Genomic DNA, 25,654 nt, shown 5'->3' on the forward strand with positions numbered 1-25,654 from the left:
GGCATGGGGTGTAAAGGTTAAAACCTTGTGTTTTTGCTTCTTAGTAATTTTGTGCCTATCTGTTTAAGGAGAAGTATTGTTTATAGTGTTACCATAGTGACTATGATGTCATAATATCTGTGCAGACTTGGAGCTTGTTTTCTCATTATTTGGAGAACCATGAAAGAGACACAAGCTCTTAATACTTTTCTTTGAATTCATCTTCATCAGTGGATAATCCAGCTGACATGGCTTCATGAGGATCAATGGTTCAATCATTTCTGAAAAGAGCCAACACTTGGTGTTCGGTCCTCAATTTCTTTTGCAATTTCAAGAAGAATGCCCTCAAAATCCAGAAGAGTTGAAAGAATTTTCAATGAATAATCCAGAAATCCAAAACACTAATGTGAATACTTTCAAATAACTACCGGGAAAGATCCGATTATTTTGCTATCATTCTTCATGGTTTAGTTTGAAAAAGGCAGTAGCGTGGATTCTTAGATTAAAAACGACATCATATCAAAAAGGAAAATCTGAAGTCTCAAAAGAGCTGTTACCTAACAGTTAATGGATTGGGGAATGCTGATTTAGAGATAATTTGTTTTTGTCAGAAAAGGGCATTTGGTTATGAGATATCAAAATTGAGGTAGAACCTGAATATTACAAAAGCAAGTTGTGTTTATAGGCTGAATCCTATTCTGGTAAATGATGTATTGAGAGTAGGAGGAAGATTGGAAAGAGCAATAATTTCAGAAAGAAGATATCCATGCAAGATGCAGATAGAGAAGTGCAGTTTATTGCGGATCTATTATGGAAAATATGGATTAAAGAATATCTTTCATTATTACAAGAGAGACAAAAATGGTCTAAAGCAAAACACAATTTTGTATGCGGAGACATTGGATGATTCTGCACCATGAAATTCTTGGTTGCTGGGGAGAATTGTGGATACAGTTCCAGACAAGAAAGGTTTCATTCAGAAAGTGCAGATTAAAACCCAGAATGGTTACTTAAATCGACCTATTATTAAAATCTTTCTTTTACAAGAAGCAGATAGTTTTGATTTCTAATCCTATACTTAGCATGTTTACTTTTGTATCTGTAATAGTAATTATTATGTATTAGTCATTAATGTCTATTATAATAATGAGAAGCTGGAAGGTAAAGGTTAAAACCTTGTGTTTTTGCTTCTTAGTACTTTTGTGCCTATCCCTTTAAGGATAATTATTGTTTGCAGTGTTACCATAGTTCTTTTTTCTTTGGCTTGGCTTCGCGGACGAAGATTTATGGAGGGGGTAAAAAGTCCACGTCAGCTGCAGGCTCGTTTGTGGCTGACAAGTCCGATGCGGGACAGGCAGACACGATTGCAGCGGTTGCAGGGGAAAATTGGTGGGTTGGGGTTGGGTGTTGGGTTTTTCCTCCTTTGCCTTTTGTCAGTGAGGTAGGCTCTGCGGTCTTCTTCAAAGGAGGTTGCTGCCCGCCAAACTGTGAGGCGCCAAGATGCACGGTTTGAGGCGATATCAGCCCACTGGCGGTGGTCAATGTGGCAGGCACCAAGAGATTTCTTTAGGCAGTCCTTGTACCTTTTCTTTGGTGCACCTCTGTCACGGTGGCCAGTGGAGAGCTCGCCATATAACACGATCTTGGGAAGGCGATGGTCCTCCATTCTGGAGACGTGACCCATCCAGCGCAGCTGGATCTTCAGCAGCTTGGACTCGATGCTGTCGACCTCTGCCATCTCGAGTACTTCGACGTTAGGGATGTAAGCGCTCCAATGGATGTTGAGGATGGAGCGGAGACAACGCTGGTGGAAGCGTTCTAGGAGCCGTAGGTGGTGCCGGTAGAGGACCCATGATTCGGAGCCGAACAGGAGTGTGGGTATGACAACGGCTCTGTATACGCTTATCTTTGTGAGGTTTTTCAGTTGGTTGTTTTTCCAGACTCTTTTGTGTAGTCTTCCAAAGGCGCTATTTGCCTTGGCGAGTCTGTTGTCTATCTCATTGTTACTAAGACATTATATATCATAATATCCGTGCAGACTCAGAGCATGCTTTCTCATTCTTCTGAGAACCATGAAAGGGTCGTAAGCTCATAATACTTTTCCTTGAATTCATCTTTATTGTCTTAATTCATCTTATTATCATTTTATATCGTTATGTCATTAAATATAACTGAAAGCTTTGTTTATTCATCATTCTGAAAATTTTGATGCAAAGTTATGCAAAATTTTTGTCTGTTTAAATCAACCATCTACAGAATTTGGTTTATTGAATTGATAAGATTGTAATTTAGGTGATATGTTTTGAAATTGGGAAATACTAGAAAATGGAAAGTATTGTCTATATGGGGAAGTCTCAGTTGCTGCTTGAGTACAGACCTGATTTACATCCCATGAACTCCCACCAGCAGAAGCATAATAAGCCAAGACCATTCCACAAATGCTGGAAATCAGAAATAGACAATTGTAGAAATACTCAGCAGGTCAGGCAGCAGCTGTGGAGAAGCATCTTGGGCAGTATCCATCCAAAAACCAAAACTAGTCTGAAGAACAACAGAAATAACTTAAAACACACAGAAATGCTGGAGGAACTCAGAAGGTCTCATAGTGTCCAAAGGAGGTAAAGATGTATCAATGTTTCAGGCCTGAGCCTTTCCTCAAGCATAAATAACAGAAATAACGTATTCCCACAGCACTTTTTATACAACAAAACGAAGAAACGTGCTTCACAGGAGTGTAGCAGACAAAGAAAATAACCATATGAGATCATATTAGGGCAGTTGAGTAAATATTAAGTTTTAAAGAGCATCTTTAAGAAGAAATAAGAAACTTAAAAGGTTTCTGGGAAGAATTCCACAGCCTTGGCTCTGCAACTTTTTATATTTTGTGTGTTGCCTTGGCAATGGTAAAGCAGTTAAATCCATACTTTCTTGAAAGACTGGAAGGGACCCACGGATCTCTTACAAATCAAAGATGACACGATCATGGCCTTTCACATGTCACCTCATGACATAAACACTCAGCCCAGGTGAACAACTTGCATCTACTTCCAGCTTAGTGAAAATTCCATGCTCATAATACAGCCTCCACATTGCAGGAATCCGGTTGGGTCAACACTTGGTCAAACACCTCTGTTCAGTCTGTGGGGGAAACCCTGCTGTTCAATTTCCTCTCATTTTAATTCTTCGTTCCACTGCCACCTTGCCTTTATATTCCCACAAAGGTGGAGAAAATCACCTCATAGAACATGGAACACCACAGTACAGACCCTTCCCCCCTCAATGTTGTGCCAACCTATATATTCCTACTAAAAAAAGAAACCCTCCTGACCTCGTAACCCTGTCTTTCATCCCATGTGTCTGTCTAGGAGTCTCTTAAATGCCCTCAATGTTCCAGCTTCCACCACCATCCCTGGCAAGGAATTCCAGGCCCCCACAGCTCTCTGTGTAAAAAAAAAACTTACCCCTGATGTCTCCCGTCAACCTCCCTCCCTTCACTTTGTACACATGTTCTCTGGTGTTGGCTGCGCGTGCCCTGGGAAACAGGTGCTGGCTGGCCACCCTGTCTATGCCTCTCATAATCTTGTAGACATTAAGTCACTCCTCATCCTTGCACACATTATCTTCCAAAGACACATTGTAGACTTCAGGAACCAGCTTTAAATTCAAAATTTTCAGATAAACAGCTGTAACGTGATTAATACTCCTAGGTCCAGTTGTCATGACAATTATTTCTCTCTCCTTTTCTGATCCTTGAGATTATATGTGTCTCTCCCTATTTAAATCTCCTTCAGACATGATTTCATCATAGTCCCTTAGCAGGCATTTGCAACACTTGTGTCATTAACCCTTTGGATTCCAGCCATTTTTAACCTTTCTGTGATAGTACAGATTCTATCACCAATGTATATATGTACAGATGGTAGTGTAGGATGACTGTGATTGGCTGAGAGCATAGCCACACCTACTGGCAGGTCTTAGCCTTGGTTTGGGTCAACAAGTCTGGTTCTTTCGACACGCTCTACAGTTTTATTAACTAAAAAGCTTTGAAGGGATGGAGCGTATGCTACGGCTGAAACGCCTCGACATTGACCCACGGTCAGCTCCAACCTTGAATGACTTTAAGCACTGGGTGAGATGCTTTGAAACATACTTACAGCTCTCTGATCCTGCCATGATAGAGGACAGCCATCGACTACTAATATTGATGACTATGGTGTCCCCGAGAGTCTACCAGAGTGTCCAGGACGCGACCACTTACGCCGCAGCCATGAAGGTGCTGATAAGGCTCTACGAGCAACTGGTGAACAGATTCTATGCTTGGTACAAACTTGTAACAAGGAGGCAACAGCCCGGTGAGTCCTGTAGAGCTTATATTTTTCAGGCCCTAAGAGCAATGGAACTGATTAAAGTGCATGGACACTATACCAATTGCTTATTTGACTCTGGGTCAACTGATAGTTTTATCCACCCAGACCTGGACCACCGTTGCAGACTGGCTATTCTCCCCACTGCCTAGAGGATTTCATTGGTGACCAGATCGCACTCGACTGGGGTAAAGGGGTATTGCGTGGCGACCCTGAAAGTCCAGGGCATCATGTTCACAGACTTCAAACTATTAGTCCTTCCCCAATTGTGCACCCCTGCACTGCTGGGACTGGATTTTCAGTGCCAGTTTCAAACTGTTTCCCTGCACTTTTGGAGGCCTCATGCTCCACTCTCTGTCTGTAACCACTCCACCCCGGAAGCCTCCTGCCAACGGCAGCCCGAGCCACCCGCTCCCGTGCCCTGGGGCCTCACCTGTTGCCTCTCCACCCTCCGAGTTGCTCTACCAGTGCTCTTTGGAAACCTCAACCCTGGCTGGAAGCCTGTGACCACCAAAAGCCGGCAATATAGTTATGAACACAGGAAATTTATCATAAGCGAGGTACGCAGACTGCTGGACAAGGGCATTATTGAACCTAGCTCGAGTCCCTGGAGGGCCCAGGTGGTGATTGTTAAAAACGGGGAGAAGCTGCGGATGGTGGTTGACTACAGCCAGACAATCAACTGCTTCACACTTCTGGATGCATACCCCCTTCCAAAGATCACAAATGTGGTGAGTCAGATCGCCCAATACCGCATATTTTCCACCATTGACTTGCGTTTGGCCTATCATCAGCTCCTGATCCACCGAGAAGACCGACCTTTCATGGCCTTTGAAGCGAATGGGCAGCTGTATCAATTCGTCAGGGTACCCTTTGGGGTCACAAATGGTATCGCGGTCTTCCAGCGGGAAATGGTCCGGATGGTGGACCAGAATGGGCTGTCTGCTACTTTCCCGTATCTGGACAATGTCACCATCTGCGGCCTTGACACAGAGGATCATGATGCCAACCTTGAGAAATTTTTTCAGACTGCAATTCGGCTGCACTTGACCTACAATTTCGACAAGTGTGTCTTCCAGACCACTCGGCTCGCAATTCTGGGTTGTGTGGTGGAGAACGGGATGGTCATGCCAGACCCTGACCGCATGCATCCCCTCATAGACTCCCCCCCCCCCCCCCCCCACACACACCCAGAAGGGAGTCAGTTGCTGCCTGGGCTTTATCTCCTACTATGCCCACTGGGTTCCACACTATGCCGACAAGGCATAGCCACTTATCAAGACCACCTCCTTCCCCCTGCCAGCCGAAGCCAGAGCTGCCTTCGACCACATCAAATCGGACATCGCTACTGCAACACTGCATGCCATCAACGAGTCCACCCCGTTCCAAGTTGAGAGCGATGTGTCCGACTTTGCACTGGCAACCACTTTGAACCAGGACGGCCAGCCGTTAGCCTTCTTCTCCAGAACCCTCCAGGGTCCTGAGAGCCAACACTCCTCTGTCGAGAAGGAAGCCCAGGCCATAGTCAAAGCAGTACATCGTTGGAGACACTACCTCATTGGCAGGTGCTTTACACTGCTGACTCACCAACAAGCGGTCTCCTTGATGTTTAGTAATACCCAGTGAGGTAAGAGAATCGAGCCCTCCACCTTTAATTATGACATACTGTATCGGCCTGGTAAGCTCAACGACCCGCCAGATGCGCTCTCCAGGGGGACTCCTCCACGAGGAGCTCTGTCATCCAGGGGTCATTAGGTTCGTGCACTTTGTCAAAGCTCGCAACCTGCCCTACACGGTCGAGGAGATTCGCTCCATGAACCGAGCCTGCCCAGTGGGCGCTGAGTACAAGCCCCACTTCTTCCATCCGGAGAACACCCACGTCATCAAAGCCACCCGCCCCTTTGAGCGTCTCAGCGTGGACTTCAAGGGGCCCCTACTGTCGACCAACCATAATACCTACATCCTTATGGCCATCAACGAGTACTCCTGCTTCCCGTTCGCTGTGCCCTGCTCAGACATGACTGCCTCCTCAGTCATAGAGGCCCTGCACAGCATCTTCACCATCTTTGGGTACCCCAGTTACATCCACAGTGACAGGGGGTCCTTGTTTATGAGCACAGAGCTGCGGCAGTACCTTCTGGAGCATGGTATTGCTTCAAGCAGGTCCACCAGCTATAACCCACGTGGTAATGGGCAAGTCGAAAGAGAGAATGCCACCATCTGGAAAGCGGTTACGCTTGCCCTCCAGTCCAAAGGTTTCCCCACCTCTCGCTGGCAGGACATGCTCACTAATGCCCTACACTCCATCTGCTCCCTCCTATGCACCGCGATCAGTGCCACCCCCCATGAAAGGATGTTCTCTTTCCCGAGGAAATCTGAATCGGGAACAACCATAACGGCGTGGCTCGCTGTTCCATTATGCCTACGTTGAGTACCCGGACAGGCGGGAGGACACAGTCTCGGTAAGGGACCTAGCCTAAGCCGGATCAGGCGCAGCAGTGCCTTCCACCCAACCTCCTCAATTCCTTCTCCCCCAGGTCATGTGCTTGAACAGAGAGACCAGCACCACTCCACCAGCTCAAACCAGACTGTTGACAACGCATTTGGGGAATTGGGCAAAGCAGTGGCCGCACCCAACTAGCCTGCCGGCGACACAACTCCAGCGACCCCAATCCCGGGACCACGGCGGTCACGCTGGATGGTCAGGCCCCCTGAGCGGTACAGCCCCTAACCTCCACCAGGCACTTTTCTTTTTTTTTTACAGCCCTCCATCCATCCCGGGGTCAGTTCTCAAAGAAGGGGTGAATGTGATAGTACAGATTCTATCACCGATGTGTATATGTACAGATTGTAGTATAGGATGACTGTGATTGGCTGAGAGCATAGCCACACCTACTGGCAGGTCTTAAAGGATTGCTCCTAGCCAGACCAGGTTATTCTGGACTGGTTGACCTACTTGTGATATGCTCCATAAAAGCCTTGGTTTGGATCAACAAGTCTTTGGTTCTTTTGACGTGCTCTACACATTCATACTATATACTCCAGACCAGGTCCATGGGTAAACTACAGTACAAACTCCAGTACAAACCAGCTAGTGGTTGAACATAAAACCAGTCCCAGAAAACGGGAACATGGAGTATATGAGCTTATTGGTAGTCCCTAAAAACAAGGATACGGAGTCCAAAGGGTTAAGTCTCTCCTGATCTCCATCTAATCACAGACACTTTTTCCTGTTCTCTGCCCCTTCTCTTTCCTTTAAATATCAGATGTGTTTAATGTCCAACATTTCCCAATGTGGATGACAATGCTTTCAAAGAAAAGTTGAATCTTCACAGACCCTGGTGAATATTGTTTGAACATTTTCTGTTTATATTTCAGGTTTCTGGCATCTGCAGCTTTTACTTTTGAGGCCCACAGATCCTGGCTGGTTGTAGAGCTGAGGGTGATCTCAGAGGAAGAGAGGTTGAGACAATGGCATTTGAAAGCAACAAACAAAATAATTGATTTACTAAGGCACTGATTGGACAGAAAACACAAACCTGATGGTGAATAAGATAGTGCCAAAGGGTCAAGGATATTTCCTTCTTGGGGGAATAGTGGGGGGTGGGGGACAGTAGGGGAGGGGGATTGCCATGTTTTTCAGGTGAGAAGTGAGAAATGACATTATTACAGGTGATTCTCTGATTACGACTGGGCAGGTTAATAATAAATCAAGCAAGTCTGAGCCCATTGATGGACAGGTTGAAATGGTGTTGGTCAAGATTACATTGGTCAGAATCATATGCTGAAACAAAAACAAGATATTGTGTATACACAGTTAGTCAGTTACATCAATGGAGAGAGACGAACAGACACTTCATGTGATGGTTTTCCAAGTTACTTTCTCTTTCAGTTCTGGGGAGTCTAACTTAGATATTCAAAGTTCAAGTTTATTATCATCTGATTGTACATATACAAAATGACAAAATCGCATCTCTCCAGATCATGGTACATGCACAAAAATACACAATATGCAGATCAAAAAGATCACATAAATAATCAAAATATAAATAAAGATTTGGGATGATTGTCATGGTTACAGGAAACTGTTGATCAGTCTCACAGCCTGTGGGACGAAGCTATTTGCCAGTCTGGCATTCCTGATTTTGATGCACTTCTACCTTCTTTTTGATGGTAGTGGGTTGATAATACTGTGGGCTGGATGGAAGGGGAATATATATGGGCAATTATTCCACAATCCAATGTCAATGATCAAATGTTCAGACATACAGTGATATTCTCCTTCCTCCATTATTGACCTACATTCTCCACATCACAACATACTGCTGGACAAATTTCCCCCATTCAAAATAACTTGTAGACTGCCAGGGAGGCAAGGATACCAAATCTCTTCCCAGGCATTGGTCTTTCAGAAAAACGTCTTTATGGTTAGTGTGAGATAGATTTTTAAATTATTTCTCAGATTTCCTTGTTGGGATATGAGCAGATATACTTTGGATTAATAATTGTAATTAGTGTAATATCATAAATACTACCAAATAATCTTTTTTAAAGATAAATTAATCAACATTTAACCACATAAAAAACAGCTAACCCAAATGCAATTCTTAGAATTTAACATCTTCACATTAAATATTATCCCATCAAGATTTTGTGTTTTATATGTACACACAGATGATAATAAACTTGAACAAGAGTCTGTGCGGCTGCAGGAGCTCTGAAGGTGAATCCACGGACACTCAGTGACTCTGAGGGACTCCCTTTGCTTTTCTTTCTCTTGTACAGTAAGAGGCACCAGGCAATTCTAATGGTGACCCTTAATGTGCCTCATGGCAGGCAAAGTTAAAGTATGTCATGAATGTTACATTTTTAATGTATTATTAAGTGATCATAAAAGGAACCTTGAAGATTATCCCATTTATTCCTTAAGTCAGAAAAATAATTTAAGTGCACATTAAGTTCAAATGGCCAAGAATTTCCCAATGTGAAGAAAAAACACAGAAATGCTGGAGGAACTCAGCAGGTCTCACAGTGTCTATAGGAGGTAAAGATGTATAAACACCGGGCCTGAGCCCTTCATCAGTGATGGTGCGAGACCTGCCGAGTTCCTCCAGCAGTTTTGTGTTTTTACTACAATCACAGCGTTGGCAGACTTTCGTGGTTCACTCCCAATGAGTGAAAATGGGTTTAGACAAAAAAAGCACGCACACACCCAAATTTAAAAAAAAATAATTTTCAAGCTGACAAAGCAGTAAATGCTACTGTTGTTAATGATGCATGGGGAATGAAACAGAGGGTCTGCTTCCTGGACAGCAAGGTAGCCAATGGACATGGGGAGATTTATTTTCCCAGCATGGCAAAAGAATGCAAAGTATGTGAGGAATAGCAGTCATGTGGAACCTGCAACAAACCGTACATTTCTGGTCCATTTTTTTGGTAAGCGTATGCACTTTTAGTTGTTCACAGAAAACTGAGAGTGATGTGCTTGGTGTGGTTGTACTAAACACAAGCACAAACAGAAGATTTGCTTGTAACCATCATTATTTACATCATTAACCTCATAAATAGGGCAGGATTTTAAATGAGTTAAATTTTGGAGGGACACAAACACATCCTTTATGTTGTAGGTGAATGTGCCTACCAATACTTGTCCTCAAATTTTGGCATGATCATTATGGACGAGGTGACCCCATTTGGATCCTCCAGAAAAGGAGCAAAGTGAACAATATTTTTTTCACTGAACAAAGAATAATTGTAACTGTATACAATGGATAAAGACTTGCATTTCTTTAGTGCTTTTCATCTCCCATTCTGGATTGAATTAAGCACTGTTCAACCAATAAACAACTTTTAAACTTTTAAAGTAAAGTCACAGTTGTACAATAAATTTGACCATAAGAAGCTTCCACAAATAGACTAGAAATGGGCAGCATAGTTTATGCAGTGGTTGGTGCAACATTATTACAGCACCAGTGACGTGAGTTCGAACCTGACTCAGTCTGTGAAGTGTTTGTATATTCTCCCCATGACTTGTGTGGCTTTTCTCTGGGTGCTCTGGTTTCCTCCCACCTTCCAAAGATTACAGGGTTGGGAGGTTGAATTGGTATGATTGGGCAGCACAAACAGAAGGGCCTTTTACCATGCTGTATCATTAAAATTAAAAGAATTCAATGGCTAACTGAAGGTTGGCTAAGGGGACCAATTCTGTGCTGTGTGATTCTCTGACTAAGTCCAGATTTATGTGGTAAGACATTAGTTTCAAAAATCTGTCATGGATGATTTCTATTTAGATACACAATGAGATTCAAATTTGTGCTCAAAGCTTCCCTGAAGGCAACACATCTCCTTTGATTCCTGGGAAACTCTGGCTGATAACTGCTCAGAGTGGAAGATGTGAAGACTGAGAACCTCAAGGTTACATATCAGGACACACAGTGAGTGTGTTAGCATGGGGGTGGGTGCACCACTTCACACACTCACCACCTGCCCCTACTGGGTGAGATTCTCTGGTTCTCACATTAGCTTCAGTCACCTCACACCCACTAAACTGCAGTGGAGTGAGGGATCACCCAAGTATTCTTTAGTTCAAGTTTAGTTGGTTCAAGTTCACATGTATGAAGGTGCAGTGAGAAAGTTTGCATCACAACATTGGCTGCATCACAGTGTAGAATGGTTGGTGCAGAGAAATGGATTGGAGGTCAATCCACAGGACCAAAAGAGTGGCAGAGAGGATCACTGGAGTCTCCCTCCACCCCCATTGACACGATATACCAGGATTGTTGTTTGAAGAGGGCGTGCAAAATCATTGAGGACTCCTTTCACCCCGCACATAGCATCTTTCAGCTGCTCCCAACGTGAAAGAGATACAGAAGGATCAGAGCCAGCACCACCAGGCTGAGGAACAGCTTCTTCCCACAGGTAGTGAAAATGCTGAACGACCAAAGGAACTGTTCACGTTAACCATTCCAGTTTCTCATATTCATTAAACAATATTTATTTGTATATATGAATACTTATCCTGCATATGTGTTATGGCTGGTTGTGTGTATGCATGTTTTATACTGAGGACTGGAGAATGCTGTTTCGTTGGGTTGTACTTATGTATCAGATGACAATAAACTTGACTTGCTTTACAAGCAGTTTAGCTTGACATCCCATTCCATAAAGTAAGTAAAACACATCACTAAGTTACAAAGAGAGAGAGAGAGATTAGTTGGTATGGAGCAAAGACAATTTCATTTTACTGGTGATAGGTCCATTCAGGTGTCTGATAATAGCAGAAAAGAAACTCCATGGATCTGGCCATGTGAGATATCATATGAATTCTTAGTGTGAGGAGGGCAAAGAGAGTGTGGGTAGGGTGTGATGAGTTTTTAATATTTTGGGTGCTTTTTTAAGGCAGTGGGAAGTATAGATGGAGGGGAGGGGGATTAATGTGATAGTCTGAGCTGCTTTCACAGCTCTCTGAAGTTTCCTGCAGTCTTGAGCAGAGCTGTTCCTGTATGCATCTTGCAAATTACCTTCATGAAGGAAGGTGATACAAGACTTAGAGGTGAAGATGAGAGACAGGTGAGAGAGAATAGATCACAGGAAATTAGTTTTGGAATGGGATTGATGGAATAGCTCTGAGAGTTAATATCAACTCTGGCCTGAGTAGACTGTTGCTCTGTCATAAAGAAATTGAAGAATTATTTATCAGTGTGGATCCGATAACTCATAAGCAAAACTGAGGTGGAACTTATGAAAGTTTACGTGTCTTTTCCATACTTTTCGATGGCTTACAAAATTATTAACCATCAAAATAATGGAATAGCAACAAAGAGAATGACAACAATATCAAAAAAATACACTATTTATCTGAGATTAACAATGAAAATCTTTATTACAATTGCTGGGAAAAAGAGGGCTGTACATATTGAAGGCCAGTCTGCAGCTGTACTTTGTGAGGTGTTTGAGGAGATTCAGTATGTCATTGAAGACTCTCGTAAACTTCCACAGGTGAACCATGGAGAGGTTTCTGGCTGGTTGCACCACTGCCTGGTGTGAAGGCACCAACTCTCAGAACAAGAATAAACGCCAGAGAGTTGTTAACTTGGTCTGCGACATCACAGGCACCAGACTTCACTCCATCGAGGGCATCTACATGAGGCGGTGTCTTAAAAAAGCAGCCTCTATCCTCAAAGTTCCCCCACCACCTAGGTCAGGCCCTCTTCACTCTGCTACCCTCGGGGGAAAGGTACAGGAGCCTAAAGGCACAAGGACAGTTTCTTCCCCACTGCCATCAGATTCCTGAATAATCAATGAACCACAGACACCGCCTGACTTTGACTTTTCTTGCACTATATTTATATGAATGTTTGCTCTGATGGAGCTGCAGCAAATCAACGAATTTAACGATAGTTTAATGACAATAAATTCTGATTCTGTCATATCTTGCTGTAAACTTTGTGTGAAAGAAATAATATCCTTGATGAAGGGCTCAAGGCCGAAACGTCGGTTCTCCGCTGCATAAACGCGGTTTGACCTGAGATTTGACCAGAGTCTGCAGACTTAGGTGTTTTACTTGGAGCAGCGCAAAGATTGTATTGCGGGCAGGCGTTGTGACCTGGGGGAGCCTGGCGAAGGAGGTTGGAGTCGGGAGGAGCCGAACGCGGCCGGGAGGCGCCGAACGCGGCCGGGAGGAGCATCCGCGAGTGAGTGAGGCTGCGCGCGCCGACAATTCTGACGGGATCGAGCGCGTCCTTCGGGGAGCATCGAGCGAGAGGAGAGCGAAGGAGCCGAGCGGCCGGGGAGCTGGACCCTCCGGGTGGCGTTTACCGAGGCCGAGGCAGAGACACGAGCAGGAAGCGCCGGCCTACACGTGGGTTTGGATTTCACGCTCGGGCTGCGGCTGGTGGCGATGAACCCGGGGCCCGGAGCGGCCTGGAGCTGCCGCCGGCTCTGCTGACGGGGCGGGCGGGCGAGTCCCCTCCCCTTCAGACATTAATTTCTCGGTGCTCATCCCCACGCACTGCTCGTCTCCCGTCCTCGTCCCCCTCGGAGACGCCGGTGGGAGAGCAGGCCCGCCCCGGCCCAGGATGATGTGCGAGGTGATGCCGACTATCAGCGAGGACGCGCTGAGCCCGCGGGGCTCCCAGTACGGCCCGGACACCGAGGCCAACTTCGAGCAACTGATGGTGAACATGCTGGACGAGCGCGACAAGTTGCTGGAGAGCTTGCGGGAGTCGCAGGAGTCCCTGGCCCTGTGTCAGGCCAAGATGCAGGAGACTTCCCACGAGAGGGACTCGCTGCAGAGGCAGCTCAACACCGCCTTACCTCAGGTACAGTCGGCGGCTCGCCATCCCCGCCTCCCTCAGCCACGTCCTCCCTTTGCACCGGAACCAAGCTGCTCCCTCAGCACCCCCACCTGGACTGAGCTGCTCCCTCAGCACCCCCACCTGGACTGAGCTGCTCCCTCAGCACCCCCACCTGGACTGAGCTGCTCCCTCAGCACCCCCACCTGGACTGAGCTGCTCCCTCAGCACCCCCACCTGGACTGAGCTGCTCCCTCAGCAACCCCAACTGGACTGAGCTGCTCCCTCAGCACCCCCACCTGGACTGAGCTGCTCCCTCAGCACCCCCAGCTGGACTGAGCTGCTCCCTCAGCACCCCCACCTGGACTGAGCTGCTCCCTCAGCACCCCCACCTGGACTGAGCTGCTCCCTCAGCACCCCCACCTGGACTGAGCTGCTCCCTCAGCACCCCCACCTGGACTGAGCTGCTCCCTCAGCACCCCCACCTGGACTGAGCTGCTCCCTCAGCATCCCCACCTGGACTGAGCTACTCCCTCAGCACCCCCACCTGGACTGAGCTGCTCCCTCAGCACCCCCACCTGGACTGCTGCTCCCTCAGCACCCCCACCTGGACTGAGATGCTCCCACAGCACCCCCACCTGGACTGAGCTGCTCCCTCAGCACCCCCAACTGGACTGAGCTGCTCCCTCAGCACCCCCACCTGGACTGAGCTGCTCCCTCAGCACCCCCACCTGGACTGAGCTCTTCCCTCAGCACCCCCACCTGGACTGAGCTGCTCCCTCGGCACCCCCACCTGGACTGAGCTGCTCCCTCGGCACCTCCACCTGGACTGAGCTGCTCCCTCGGCACCCCCACCTGGACTGAGCTGCTCCCTCAGCACCCCCACCTGGACTGAGCTGCTCCCTCAGCACCCCCACCTGGACTGAGCTGCTCCCTCGGCACCCCCACCTGGACTGAGCAGCTCCCTCGGCACCCCCTCCTGGACTAAGCTGCTCCCTCAGCAACCCCTCCTGGACTAAGCTGCTCCCTCGGCACCCCCACCTGGACTAAGCTGCTCCCTCGGCACCCCCACCTGGACTAAGCTGCTCCCTCAGCACCCCCACCTGGACTAAGCTGCTCACTCAGCACCCCCACCTGGATTAAGCAGCTCCCTCAGCAGCCCCTCCTGGACTAAGCTGCTCCCTCGGCACCCCCACCTGGACTAAGCAGCTCCCTCGGCAACCCCACCTGGACTAAGCTGCTTCCTCAGCACCCCCACCTGGACTAGGCTGCTCCCTCAGCATCCCCACCTGGACTAAGCTACTCGCTCAGCACCCCCACCTGGACTAAGCTGCTCCCTCAGCACCCCTACCTGGACTAAGCAGCTCCCTCACCTCCCCCACCTGGACTAAGCTGCTCCCTCAGCAGCCCCCCACCCCGACCCTGACCAAGCTGCTCCCTCAGCACCCCCACCTGGACTAAGATGCTCCCTCACCTCCCCCACATGGACTAAGCTGCTCCCTCAGCAGCCCCCCGCCCCGACCCTGACCAAGCTGCTCCCTCAGCAACCCCACCTGGACTAAGCTGCTCCCTCAGCACCCCCACCTGGACTAAGTAGCTCCCTCAGCACCCCCACCTGGACTGAGCTGCTCCCTCAGCACCCCCACCTGGACTAAGCTGCTCCCTCAGCAACCCCACCTGGACTAAGTAGCTCCCTCAGCACCCCCACCTGGACTGAGCTGCTCCCTCAGCACCCCCACCTGGACTAAGCAGCTCCCTCGGCAACCCCTCCTGGACTAAGCTGCTCCCTCGGCACCCCCACCTGGACTAAGCAGCTCCCTCGGCAACCCCACCTGTTCTAAGCTTCTCCCTCAGCACCCCTACCTAGACTAAGCTGCTCCCTCAGCACCCCCACCTGGACTAAGCTGCTCCCTCAGCACCCCCACCTGGACTACGCAGCTCCCTCAGCAACCCCTCCAGGACTAAGCTGCTCCCTCGGCACCCCCACCTGGACTAAGCAGCTCCCTCGGCAACCCCACCTGGACTAAGATGCTCCCTCAGCAACCCCACCTAGACTAAGCTGCTCCCTCAGCACCCCCACCTGGACTAAGCTGCTCCCTCAGCACCCCCACCTGGACGAAGCTGCTCCCATTAGCACCCCTACCTGGACTAAGCAGCTCCCTCACCTCCCCCACCTGGACTAAGCTGCTCCCTCAGCAGCCCCCCGCCCCGACCCTGACCAAGCTGCTCCCTCAGCACCCCCACCTGGACTAAGCTGCTCCCTCAGCACCCCCACCTGGACTAAGCAGCTCCCTCAGCTCCCCCACCTGGACGAAGCAGCTCCCTCAGCACCCCCACCTGGACTAAGCTGCTCCCTCAGCACCCCCACCTGGACTAAGCAGCTCCCTCAGCAACCCCACCTGGACTAAGCTGCTCCCTCAGCACCCCCACCTGGACTAAGCTGCTCCCTCAGCACCCCCACCTGGACTAAGCTGCTCCCTCAGCACCCCCACCTGGACTAAGCTGCTCCCTCAGCACCCCCACCTGGACTAAGCTGCTCCCTCAGCACCCCCACCTGGACTAAGCAGCTCCCTCAGCAACCCCTCCTGGACTAAGCTGCTCCCTCGGCACTCCCACCTGGACTAAGCAGCTCCTTTGGCAACCCCACCTGGACTAAGCTGCTCCCTCAGCACCCCCACTTAGACTAAGCTGCACCCTCAGCAACCTCTCCTGGACTTAGCTGCTCCCTCGGCACCCCAACCTGGACTAAGCAGCTCCCTCGGCAACCCCACCTGGACTAAGCTGCTCCCTCAGCACCCCCACCTGGACTAAGCTGCTCCCTCAGCACCCCCACCTGGACTAAGCTGCTCCCTCAGCACCCCCACCTGGACTAAGCTGCTCCCTCAGCACCCCCACCTGGACTAAGCTGCTCCCTCAGCACCCCCACGTGGACTAAGCTGCTCCCTCGCCACCCCCACCTGGACTAAGCAGCTCCCTCGGCAACCCCACCTGGACTAAGCTGCTCCTTCAGCACCCCCACCTGGACTAAGCTGCTCCCTCAGCCCCCCCACCTGGACTAAGCTGCTCCCTCAGCCCCCCCACCTGGACTAAGCTGCTCCCTCAGCCCCCCCACCTGGACAAAGCTGCTCCCTCAGCACCTTTACCTGGACTAAGCAGCTCCCTCACCTCCCCCACCTGGACTAAGCTGCTCCCTCAGCAGCCCCCCCGCCCTGACCCTGACAAAGCTGCTCCCTCAGCACCCCCACCTGGACTAAGCAGCTCCCTCGGCAACCCCACCTGGACTAAGCTGCTCCCTCAGCACCCCCACCTAGATTAAGCTGCTCCCTCAGCACCCCCACCTAGATTAAGCTGCTCCCTCAGCACCCCCACCTGGACTAGGCTGCTCCCTCAGCACCCCCACCTGGACTAAGCAGCTCCCTCAGCAACCCCTCCTGGACTAAGCAGCTCCCTCGGCACCCCCACCTGGACTAAGCAGCTCCCTCGGCACCCCCACCTGAACTAAGCTGCTCCCTCAGCACCCCCACCTGGACTAAGCTGCTCCCTCAGCACCCCCACCTGGACTAAGCTGCTCCCTCAGCACCCCCACCTGGACTAAGCTGCTCCCTCAGCACCCCCACCTGGACTAAGCTGCTCCCTCAGCACCCCCACCTGGACTAAGCTGCTCCCTCAGCACCCCCACCTGGACTAAGCTGCTCCCTCAGCACCCCTACCTGGACTAAGCAGCTCCCTCACCTCCCCCACCTGGACTAAGCTGTTCCCTCAGCAGCCCCCCGCCCCGACCCTGACCAAGCTGCTCCCTCAGCACCCCCACCTGGATTAAGCTGCTCCCTCAGCACCCCCACCTGGACTAAGCAGCTCCCTCAGCTCCCCCACCTGGACTAAGCAGCTCCCTCAGCCCCCCCACCTGGACTAAGCTGCTCCCTCAGCACCCCCACCTGGACTAAGCAGCTCCCTCAGCAACCCCACCTGGACTAAGCTGCTCCCTGAGCACCCCCACCTGGACTAAGCTGCTCCCTCAGCACCCCCACCTGGACTAAGCTGCTCCCTCAGCACCCCCACCTGGACTAAGCAGCTCCCTCAGCAACCCCTCCTGGACTAAGCTGTTCCCTCGGCACCCCCACCTGGACTAAGCAGCTCCCTCGGCAACCCCACCTGGACTAAGCTGCTCCCTCAGCACCCCCACCTAGACTAAGCTGCTCCCTCAGCACCTCCACCTGGACTAAGCTGCTCCCTCAGCATCCCCACCTGGACTAAGCAGCTCCCTCAGCAACCCATCCTGGACTAAGCTGCTCCCTTGGCACCCCCACCTGGACTAAGCAGCTCCCTCGGCAACCCCACCTGGACTAAGCAGCTCCCTCGGCAACCCCACCTGGACTAAGCTGCTCCCTCAGCACCCACATCTAGACTAAGCTGCTCCCTCAGCACCCCCACCTGGACTAAGCTGCTCCCTCAGCACCCCCACCTGGACTAAGCTGCTCCCTCAGCACCCCCACCTGGACTAAGCTGCTCCCTCAGCACCCTTACCTGGACTAAGCAGCTCCCTCACCTCCCCCACCTGGACTAATCTGCTCCCTCAGCAGACCCCACCCTTACCCTGACCAAGCTGCTCCCTCACCAGTCCCCCGCCCCGACCCTGACCAAGCTGCTCCCTCAGCACCCCCACCTGGACTGAGCTGCTCCCTCAGCACCCCCACCTGGACTGAGCTGCTCCCTCAGCACCCCCACCTGGACTGAGCTGCTCCCTCAGCACCCCCACCTGGACTGAGCTGCTCCCTCAGCTCCCCCACCTGGACTAAGCTGCTCCCTCAGCAGCCCCCCGCCCCGACCCTGACCAAGCTGCTCCCTCAGCAGCCCCCTGCCCCGACCCGGACCAAGCTGCTCCCTCAGCAGCCCCCCGCCCCGACCCGGACCAAGATGCTCCCTCAGCAGCCCCCCACCCCGACCTGGACCAAGCTGCTCCCTCAGCAGCCCCCCACCCCGACCCAGACCAAGCTGCTCCCTCAGCAGCCCCCCACCCCAACCCGGACCAATCTGCTCCCTCATCAGCCCGCCACCCCGACCCGTACCAAGCTGCTCCCTCAGCAGCCCCCCACCCCGACCCGGACCAAGCTGCTCCCTCAGCAGCCCCCCACCCTCTTTTGCACCTGGATCAAGCTGCTCCCTCACTCCACCTCCCACCCCATTCCCCCACAGAACATTACCGCACAGAAACATACCCTTCGGCCCTTCTCGTCTGTTCCTGGTCCCACTGACCTGCACCCAGTCTGCAGCCTTCCATACCTCACCCATCCATGTACCTGTCTAAATTCTTCTTAAATATTGACCCTGCATTCACCACTTCAGCTGACAGCTCGTTCTATACCCCCATCGCTCTCTTTGAGATGTTCCCTCTAAATCTTTCCCCTTTCATCCTTAACCCATGTCCTCTAGTTTGTATCTCACCCATCCTCAGTGGAAAAAGCCTAGTAGCATTTACTCTCTGTATACTCCTCATAATTTTAAGTACCTAATTTTTCTACACTCCAGGAAATAAACTCCTAACCTGTTTAACCTTACCCTGTTGCTCAATTCTGCAACATACGAGGAAATCTTCTTGAGACTCTTTCAATTGTATTGATATTATTCCTGTAGTTATGTGACCAAAACAGCACACAATACTCCAAATTTAGCCTCACCAATGTCCCTTATACAGTTTTACTATAACTCCTCTACAGGTGCTTCCCTACTTACAATGGTCCAACTCACGATTTTTTTTGCAGTTACGATGGTTTGAATCTGCATTTTCAATTTTGAATTCCTATCTGCTCCCGCGCTGACAATATGTGGTACTCGCAATGCGGGCAATGGTAGCACTGCATGAGAGTATCGTACAGCGTACTCATGATGCTGACTCAACCATGCTCAGTTGTGTATGTTAATGGTTTTTTTCAGTGTGGAATAAAGCTATTCAAAATTTAATTATAAAAAAATGGTAGGTGCGTTATTCTTTATCGATGATTTTTTCGATTTACAGTGAGTTTGCCAGAATGTAACCCCATCAAAAGTTGAGGAGCACTTGTACTCAATAGTAAAACACACCCCTGCTTATTGCCCTATTCCCATCCTATTTTCTCCCCCACTTGCTCAGCCTTGTCTCTTCTGTCCCTTGCTTACCCTGCCCATCCCATCCTCTGACCCATCCTTGATGAAGCCTGAAACGTTGGTTACGTATCTTTATCTTTGCTATATAAAGTCCACTGTTTGACCCATCATGAAGTACACTCAACCCACCATAAACTCAATCAGGGACTCTCTGAAGGACTCGTACTTTTGCACATTATTGTTTGTTTTTCTCTCTTATCGTACAGTCAGTTGTTTACATCTCTTTATTTGTTTACGTGTACATTGTACAGTTTTTCCACGCCTATAAGAGGTAATGCTGCCTTGTTCGTAGGATAACGAATGTCCGGGTTGTATGTGATTTCATATATGTACTTTGGCAATAAATAAATTTGACCTGAGTTTCCCCAGCTTTGTGTTTTCACTTTTATCCCATCTTGTACCTTATTCCCCACCACTCTCCCTCTTGTTGCTGCATTCTCCTTTCTATCTCCCCAACCCACAACTCGCCTTTCTCCTGTTTTTTATTTTTTTCCTGATCCCCTGTCTGGTCCTTCATATTCCATTGTTCCTGTTTGTCCCCCACCTTTTATCTGATTCTGCCCTTTTCTTCCCTGGTTACTCCTTGTGTGCTTTGGCTTCCGTTCAGTTAAACCTATTATCTTTTTGGAATGAGAATTTTTATTGTTGCTGAACCTTTCAGGAACAGCATGTTTGTGTTTAATTGTTTCATACTTAATGTTTGGATGTACTCAAGACTAAGACATTGACTCTTTAACCAATACTTTGGTTTACTTAATACCACCTTCTATGTTTTATGAAATTCATTTTGATACTGAAGCACATAGAAGGTGGTATTAAGTAAACCAAAGTATTGGTTAAAGAGTCAATGTCTTAGTCTTGAGCACATCCAAACTACTTTATCTTCACACTTCACTGTAAGTTCTTCCAGGATTGTGACCTTTTGGAATGTTTCTTGTATTCTGATGCAGATTTCATCATTCACTGTTTCTTCGACAGCTAAGGCTGCTTGAAACCCTCCCTCTTCCTCTCCTTCTTTGACATTATTCTTTGACTAAACTTTTGGTTAATGGCACGTCATCATGGGCTGAAGGGCCTGTACTGTGCTGTTATGTTCTCTGCTCTAACCCCCTGAAGTAACTGAGGATCATTATCAGCTTCATAATATTTCTGAGGAAGTATGTTGAACTACTTGTGATGTCCTGGGCTGGGTCTGCTCGCTTGTGCAGAGCTTTTGCTCGGTTAAAGCTGCATGTGTGAATTTTATAGCATTGAAATAAGCATGGTTCATGTTATAATATTGAAAAAAATGGGAGTATTTTATGCCGAACAACCTTCAGAGTGGCAATAAGGAAATGGACTAATCTGTTTGAATATTGTGATGTCTCTTTGCAAACTAGGATAATTATGGACTTGGAATAGTTTCAAGATTTTTGTCTATGCAAAAGGTCTTGATATAACATCTCTCTGCTACTGGAGTATCAGCCTTGATGTTTGTGATTAAGTATGTTAGGTAGGACTTGATCCCACAACCAATAATATTTTCTACAAATTTGAGATAAAAAGGTAACCCTGATACTCAAGAAAAGAGTCAGAACATAAGTACAAATCATTTGTTAAATGCAACAATTTTTTGGTAAAAATGATAATTGAGCATTTAGAAAATAGTAATTTCAGATTTATTGCCAGAGTACATACATGACAGAACACACAACCCTGAGATTCTTTTTCCTGCAGGTGGGGCAGAATTGTCACTTATTGGTAGTGGAAGAAAAAACTGTACGCAATGCACACATGTAAATAAATTAATGTAAACAAACTGTTGAATGCAGAGAGGGGGAAAAATCAATAAAGTGCAAAACTAAGAGACCTTAAATGAGTCTCTGATTGAGTTTATTGTTGAGAAATTTGATGGTGGAGGGGTGCCAGCTGTTCCTGAACCTGGTGGGGCGAGACTTATGGCACCCATGCCTCTTTCCTCATGGTAGCACTGAGAACAGAGCTTGTGTTGGGTGATGTGGATGGGTGATGTGGATCCGTGATGGCACTGCTGGTCTTCGACAGCAGCGTTCCCTGTAGATGTTCTCGATGGTGGGGAGAGTTTTGCTTGTGATGTCCTGGGCTGGGTCTGCTCGCTTGTGCAGAGCTTTCCAATCAGGGGGATTGGTGTCCCCATACCAGATGATGATACAGTCGGTCAGCACACTTTTCACCACACATCCGTAGAAATTTGTCAGGATTTCTGATGTCATACCAAACTTCCGCAAGCTCTCAAGGAAGTAGAGGTGCTGACGTGTTTTCTTCACTATGCCATTAGTATGTGTGGAAAAATTCTCTGAGATGGTGGCTCTCGAGAACTTAAATTTTGCTCCCCCTCTCTTTGAGCAGGTGGATTTTCAAAGTGATGAGGGTGGAAATCTAGCGGATGTGTATTTCTTAAATGGAAGGCTCTGTATTAGATTGTGAAATAACGATTATTTCATATACAGAAATCAAAGGGTCATTTTTTGGGTGGGGAAGGTTGATCAATGGTTCTTGGCTCAGTGGTGGGTTCCAACAGCTCACAATCGATATCAATGATTTGGATGATGGTACAGATATGAGGTGAGTTTTCTGCTGATGGAGTGGGGTGAGAGCTGGGGTGAGAGCTGGGGTGAGAGCTGGGGTGAGAGCTGGGGTGAGAGCTGGGGTGAGAGCTGGGGTGAGAGCTGGGGTGAGAGCTGGGGTGAGAGCTGGGGTGAGAGCTGGGGTGAGAGCTGGGGTGAGAGCTGGGGTGAGAGCTGGGGTGAGAGCTGGGGTGAGAGCTGGGGTGAGAGCTGGGGTGAGAGCTGGGGTGAGAGCTGGGGTGAGAGCTGGGGTGAGAGCTGGGGTGAGAGCTGGGGTGAGAGCTGGGGTGAGAGCTGGGGTGAGAGCTGGGGTGAGAGCTGGGGTGAGAGCTGGGGTGAGAGCTGGGGTGAGAGCTGGGGTGAGAGCTGGGGTGAGAGCTGGGGTGAGAGCTGGGGTGAGAGCTGGGGTGAGAGCTGGGGTGAGAGCTGGGGTGAGAGCTGGGGTGAGAGCTGGGGTGAGAGCTGGGGTGAGAGCTGGGGTGAGAGCTGGGGTGAGAGCTGGGGTGAGAGCTGGGGTGAGAGCTGGGGTGAGAGCTGGGGTGAGAGCTGGGGTGAGAGCTGGGGTGAGAGCTGGGGTGAGAGCTGGGGTGAGAGCTGGGGTGAGAGCTGGGGTGAGAGCTGGGGTGAGAGCTGGGGTGAGAGCTGGGGTGAGAGCTGGGGTGAGAGCTGGGGTGAGAGCTGGGGTGAGAGCTGGGGTGAGAGCTGGGGTGAGAGCTGGGGTGAGAGCTTGGAAGCTTCATGGGTGATATAAACCAAGGACATAGTATATGGTGTGTCTTATTGAAAAACAATAAAAGTGAGGTTGTCACTGGTTTAAAAGCAAAACATTTTAAATTATTGTGGTTCCAACCTTTTTTCCCCACTCAAGTAATCCTTTGTTAACCATAGAGAAAACTGAGGTCCTCCATCAGCCAGCTCCCCACCATGACTACCAGCCCCCCCACATCTCCATCGGGCACACAAAACTCAAAATGGTCAACCAGTTTACCTATCTCGGCTGCACCATTTCATCGGATGCAAGGATCGACAACGAGATAGACAACAGACTCGCCAAGGCAAATAGCGCCTTTGGAAGACTACACAAAAGAGTCTGGAAAAACAACCAACTGAAAAACCTCACAAAGATTAGCGTATACAGAGCCGTTGTCATACCCACACTCCTGTTCGGTTCCGAATCATGGGTCCTCTACCAGCATCAACTATGGCTCCTAGAACGCTTCCACCAGCGTTGTCTCCGCTCCATCCTCAACATTCATTGGAGCGACTTCATCCCTAATATCGAAGTACTCGAGATGGCAGAGGCCGACAGCATCGAGTCCACGTTGCTGAAGATCCAACTGTGCTGGGCAGGTCACGTCTCCAGAATGGAGGTCCATCGCCTTCCCAAGATCGTGTTATATGGCGAGCTCTCCACTGGCCACTGTGACAGAGGTGCACCAAAGAAGAGGTACAAGGACTGCCTAAAGAAATCTCTTGGTGCCTGCCACATTGACCACCGCCAGTGGGCTGATATCGCCTCAAACCGTGCATCTTGGCGCCTCACAGTTCAGTGGGCAGCAACCTCCTTTGAAGAAGACCGCAGAGCCCACCTCACTGACAAAAGACAAAGGAGGAGAAACCCAACACTCAACCCCAACCAACCAATTTTCCCCTGCAACCGTGTCTGCCTGTCCCGCATCGGACTTGTCAGCCACAAACGAGCCTGCAGCTGACGTGGACTTTTACCCCCTCCATAAATCTTCGTCTGCGAAGCCAAGCCAAAGAATAGACTTAAGGTGGTATGTGAGTTGGCCAGGGTGGGGGGGGGGGGGGAGGTTTGAGAACCACTGTTTTAGATGGTCAGAGAGGAGAGGCACCAGGTTTTAGTGTGTCTCTTACTGGTATTGAGAACATACTTCCAGATAAATCCTTGTACTTATGTCTAAAGTTATCTTATCTATTTGCCTCTGTTGCGAAGCCTGAACAATTGTTTGACAGTTTTGAATTTTTTTTTGTTTTATGCTAACAGGTGAAATCAAACATTACAGAAACAAGTGGAGGAAAAATGCTTGCATCCTTTAACTGGCCAGTTATAAAGAGGATTTGTAGTCTGAGTGTAACTTTAATTAGAAATGTATTTGAATTGGTTGGAATCAGCAAGATAAAATATCAAAATTTGTGTACTGTACAAACTGTTTTCAGCTTCTTAAAGAGCAAATTTTTACTCCTTCCTAGTTGTTTTAATTGTATTATGCAAATTCTGGATTTGCTTCTGATGGCCATTTAAATAATGGCAGCAAAACAATAGAACTGTCAGAAGTGTTGAGGCTGTAAATTCTGGCTTTTATTTCACCTTGAATGATTTTGTTCCTGTTAGAATGTTTTCTTGCTGCCTTTTACTCAACCTTTTGTATTTGCATAATTATTTTCAAATAAGTCTGTCAATAAAGAAACTCCTTTCTGGCCTTGCACATTCATAGAAACATAGAAAATAGGTGCAGGAGTAGGCCATTTGGCCCTTCAAGCCTATACCGCCATTCATTTTGATCATGGCTGATCATCCACTCAGTACCCTGTTCCAGCTCTCTCTCCATACCCCTGATCCCCCTAGTCACAAGTACTAAATCTAACTCTCTCTTAAATATAGCTATGGAACCGGCTTCAATTACTTCCTGTGGCAGAGAATTCCATAAATTCACCACCCTCTGAGTGAAAAAATTCTTCCTCGTCTCAGTCCTAAAGTACTTCCCCTTTATCCTTAAACTGTGACATCTGGTTCTAGACTTGCTCAACATTGGGAACAATCTTCCTGCATCTAGCCTGTCAATTCCTTTAAGAATTTTGAACGTTTCTATTAAATCTCCTCTTAATCGTCTAAACTCCAGCGAGTACAAGCCCAGTCGTTCTAGCCTTTCTTGATATGCAAGTCCTGCCATTCCTGGTATCAATCTGGTAAACCTTTTCTGCACTCTCTCCATGACAATAATGTCCTTCCTCAGATAAGGAGACCAAAACTGAACACAATACTCCAGGTGAGGTCTCACCAAGGCCCTATACAACTGCATCAATACCTCTCTGCTCCTGAACTCGAATCGTCTTGATATGAACGCCAACATACCATTCACCTTTTTTACTGCTTGCTGCACCTGCCTGCCCACTTTTAATGACTGATGCACAGCGACACCCAGGTCTCTTTGCATCTCCCCTTTTCCTAATTGGATACCATTAAGATAGAACTCAGCCCTCCCATTCTTTCCTCCAAAGTGGATAACCACACACTTATCCACATTATAATGCATCTGCCATACATTTG

General features: G+C 48.8%; 1 protein-coding gene across 7 annotated transcripts in view; it reads left to right on the plus strand.

Moving 5' to 3' along the window:
• Positions 1-13,051: 13,051 nt before the first annotated feature.
• LOC138745098 (liprin-alpha-1-like) overlaps positions 13,052-25,654 on the plus strand; it is a 136,268-nt gene continuing 123,665 nt past the window's right edge. For 4 of the 7 annotated variants that reach the window (XM_069902213.1, XM_069902223.1, XM_069902216.1 and 1 more), the window contains exon 1: positions 13,053-13,663. In XM_069902213.1, the coding sequence (XP_069758314.1) occupies positions 13,421-13,663 (243 nt within the window). In that variant the 5' untranslated portion in view covers positions 13,053-13,420. Of the gene's footprint in view, positions 13,664-25,654 lie in introns of all 7 variants that reach the window. The other 3 variants (XM_069902222.1, XM_069902225.1, XM_069902226.1) reach the window with 1 other exon arrangement.

The sequence above is a fragment of the Narcine bancroftii genome, chromosome 1 (genome assembly GCF_036971445.1).
Source record: "Narcine bancroftii isolate sNarBan1 chromosome 1, sNarBan1.hap1, whole genome shotgun sequence".
Lineage (NCBI taxonomy): Eukaryota > Metazoa > Chordata > Chondrichthyes > Torpediniformes > Narcinidae > Narcine > Narcine bancroftii.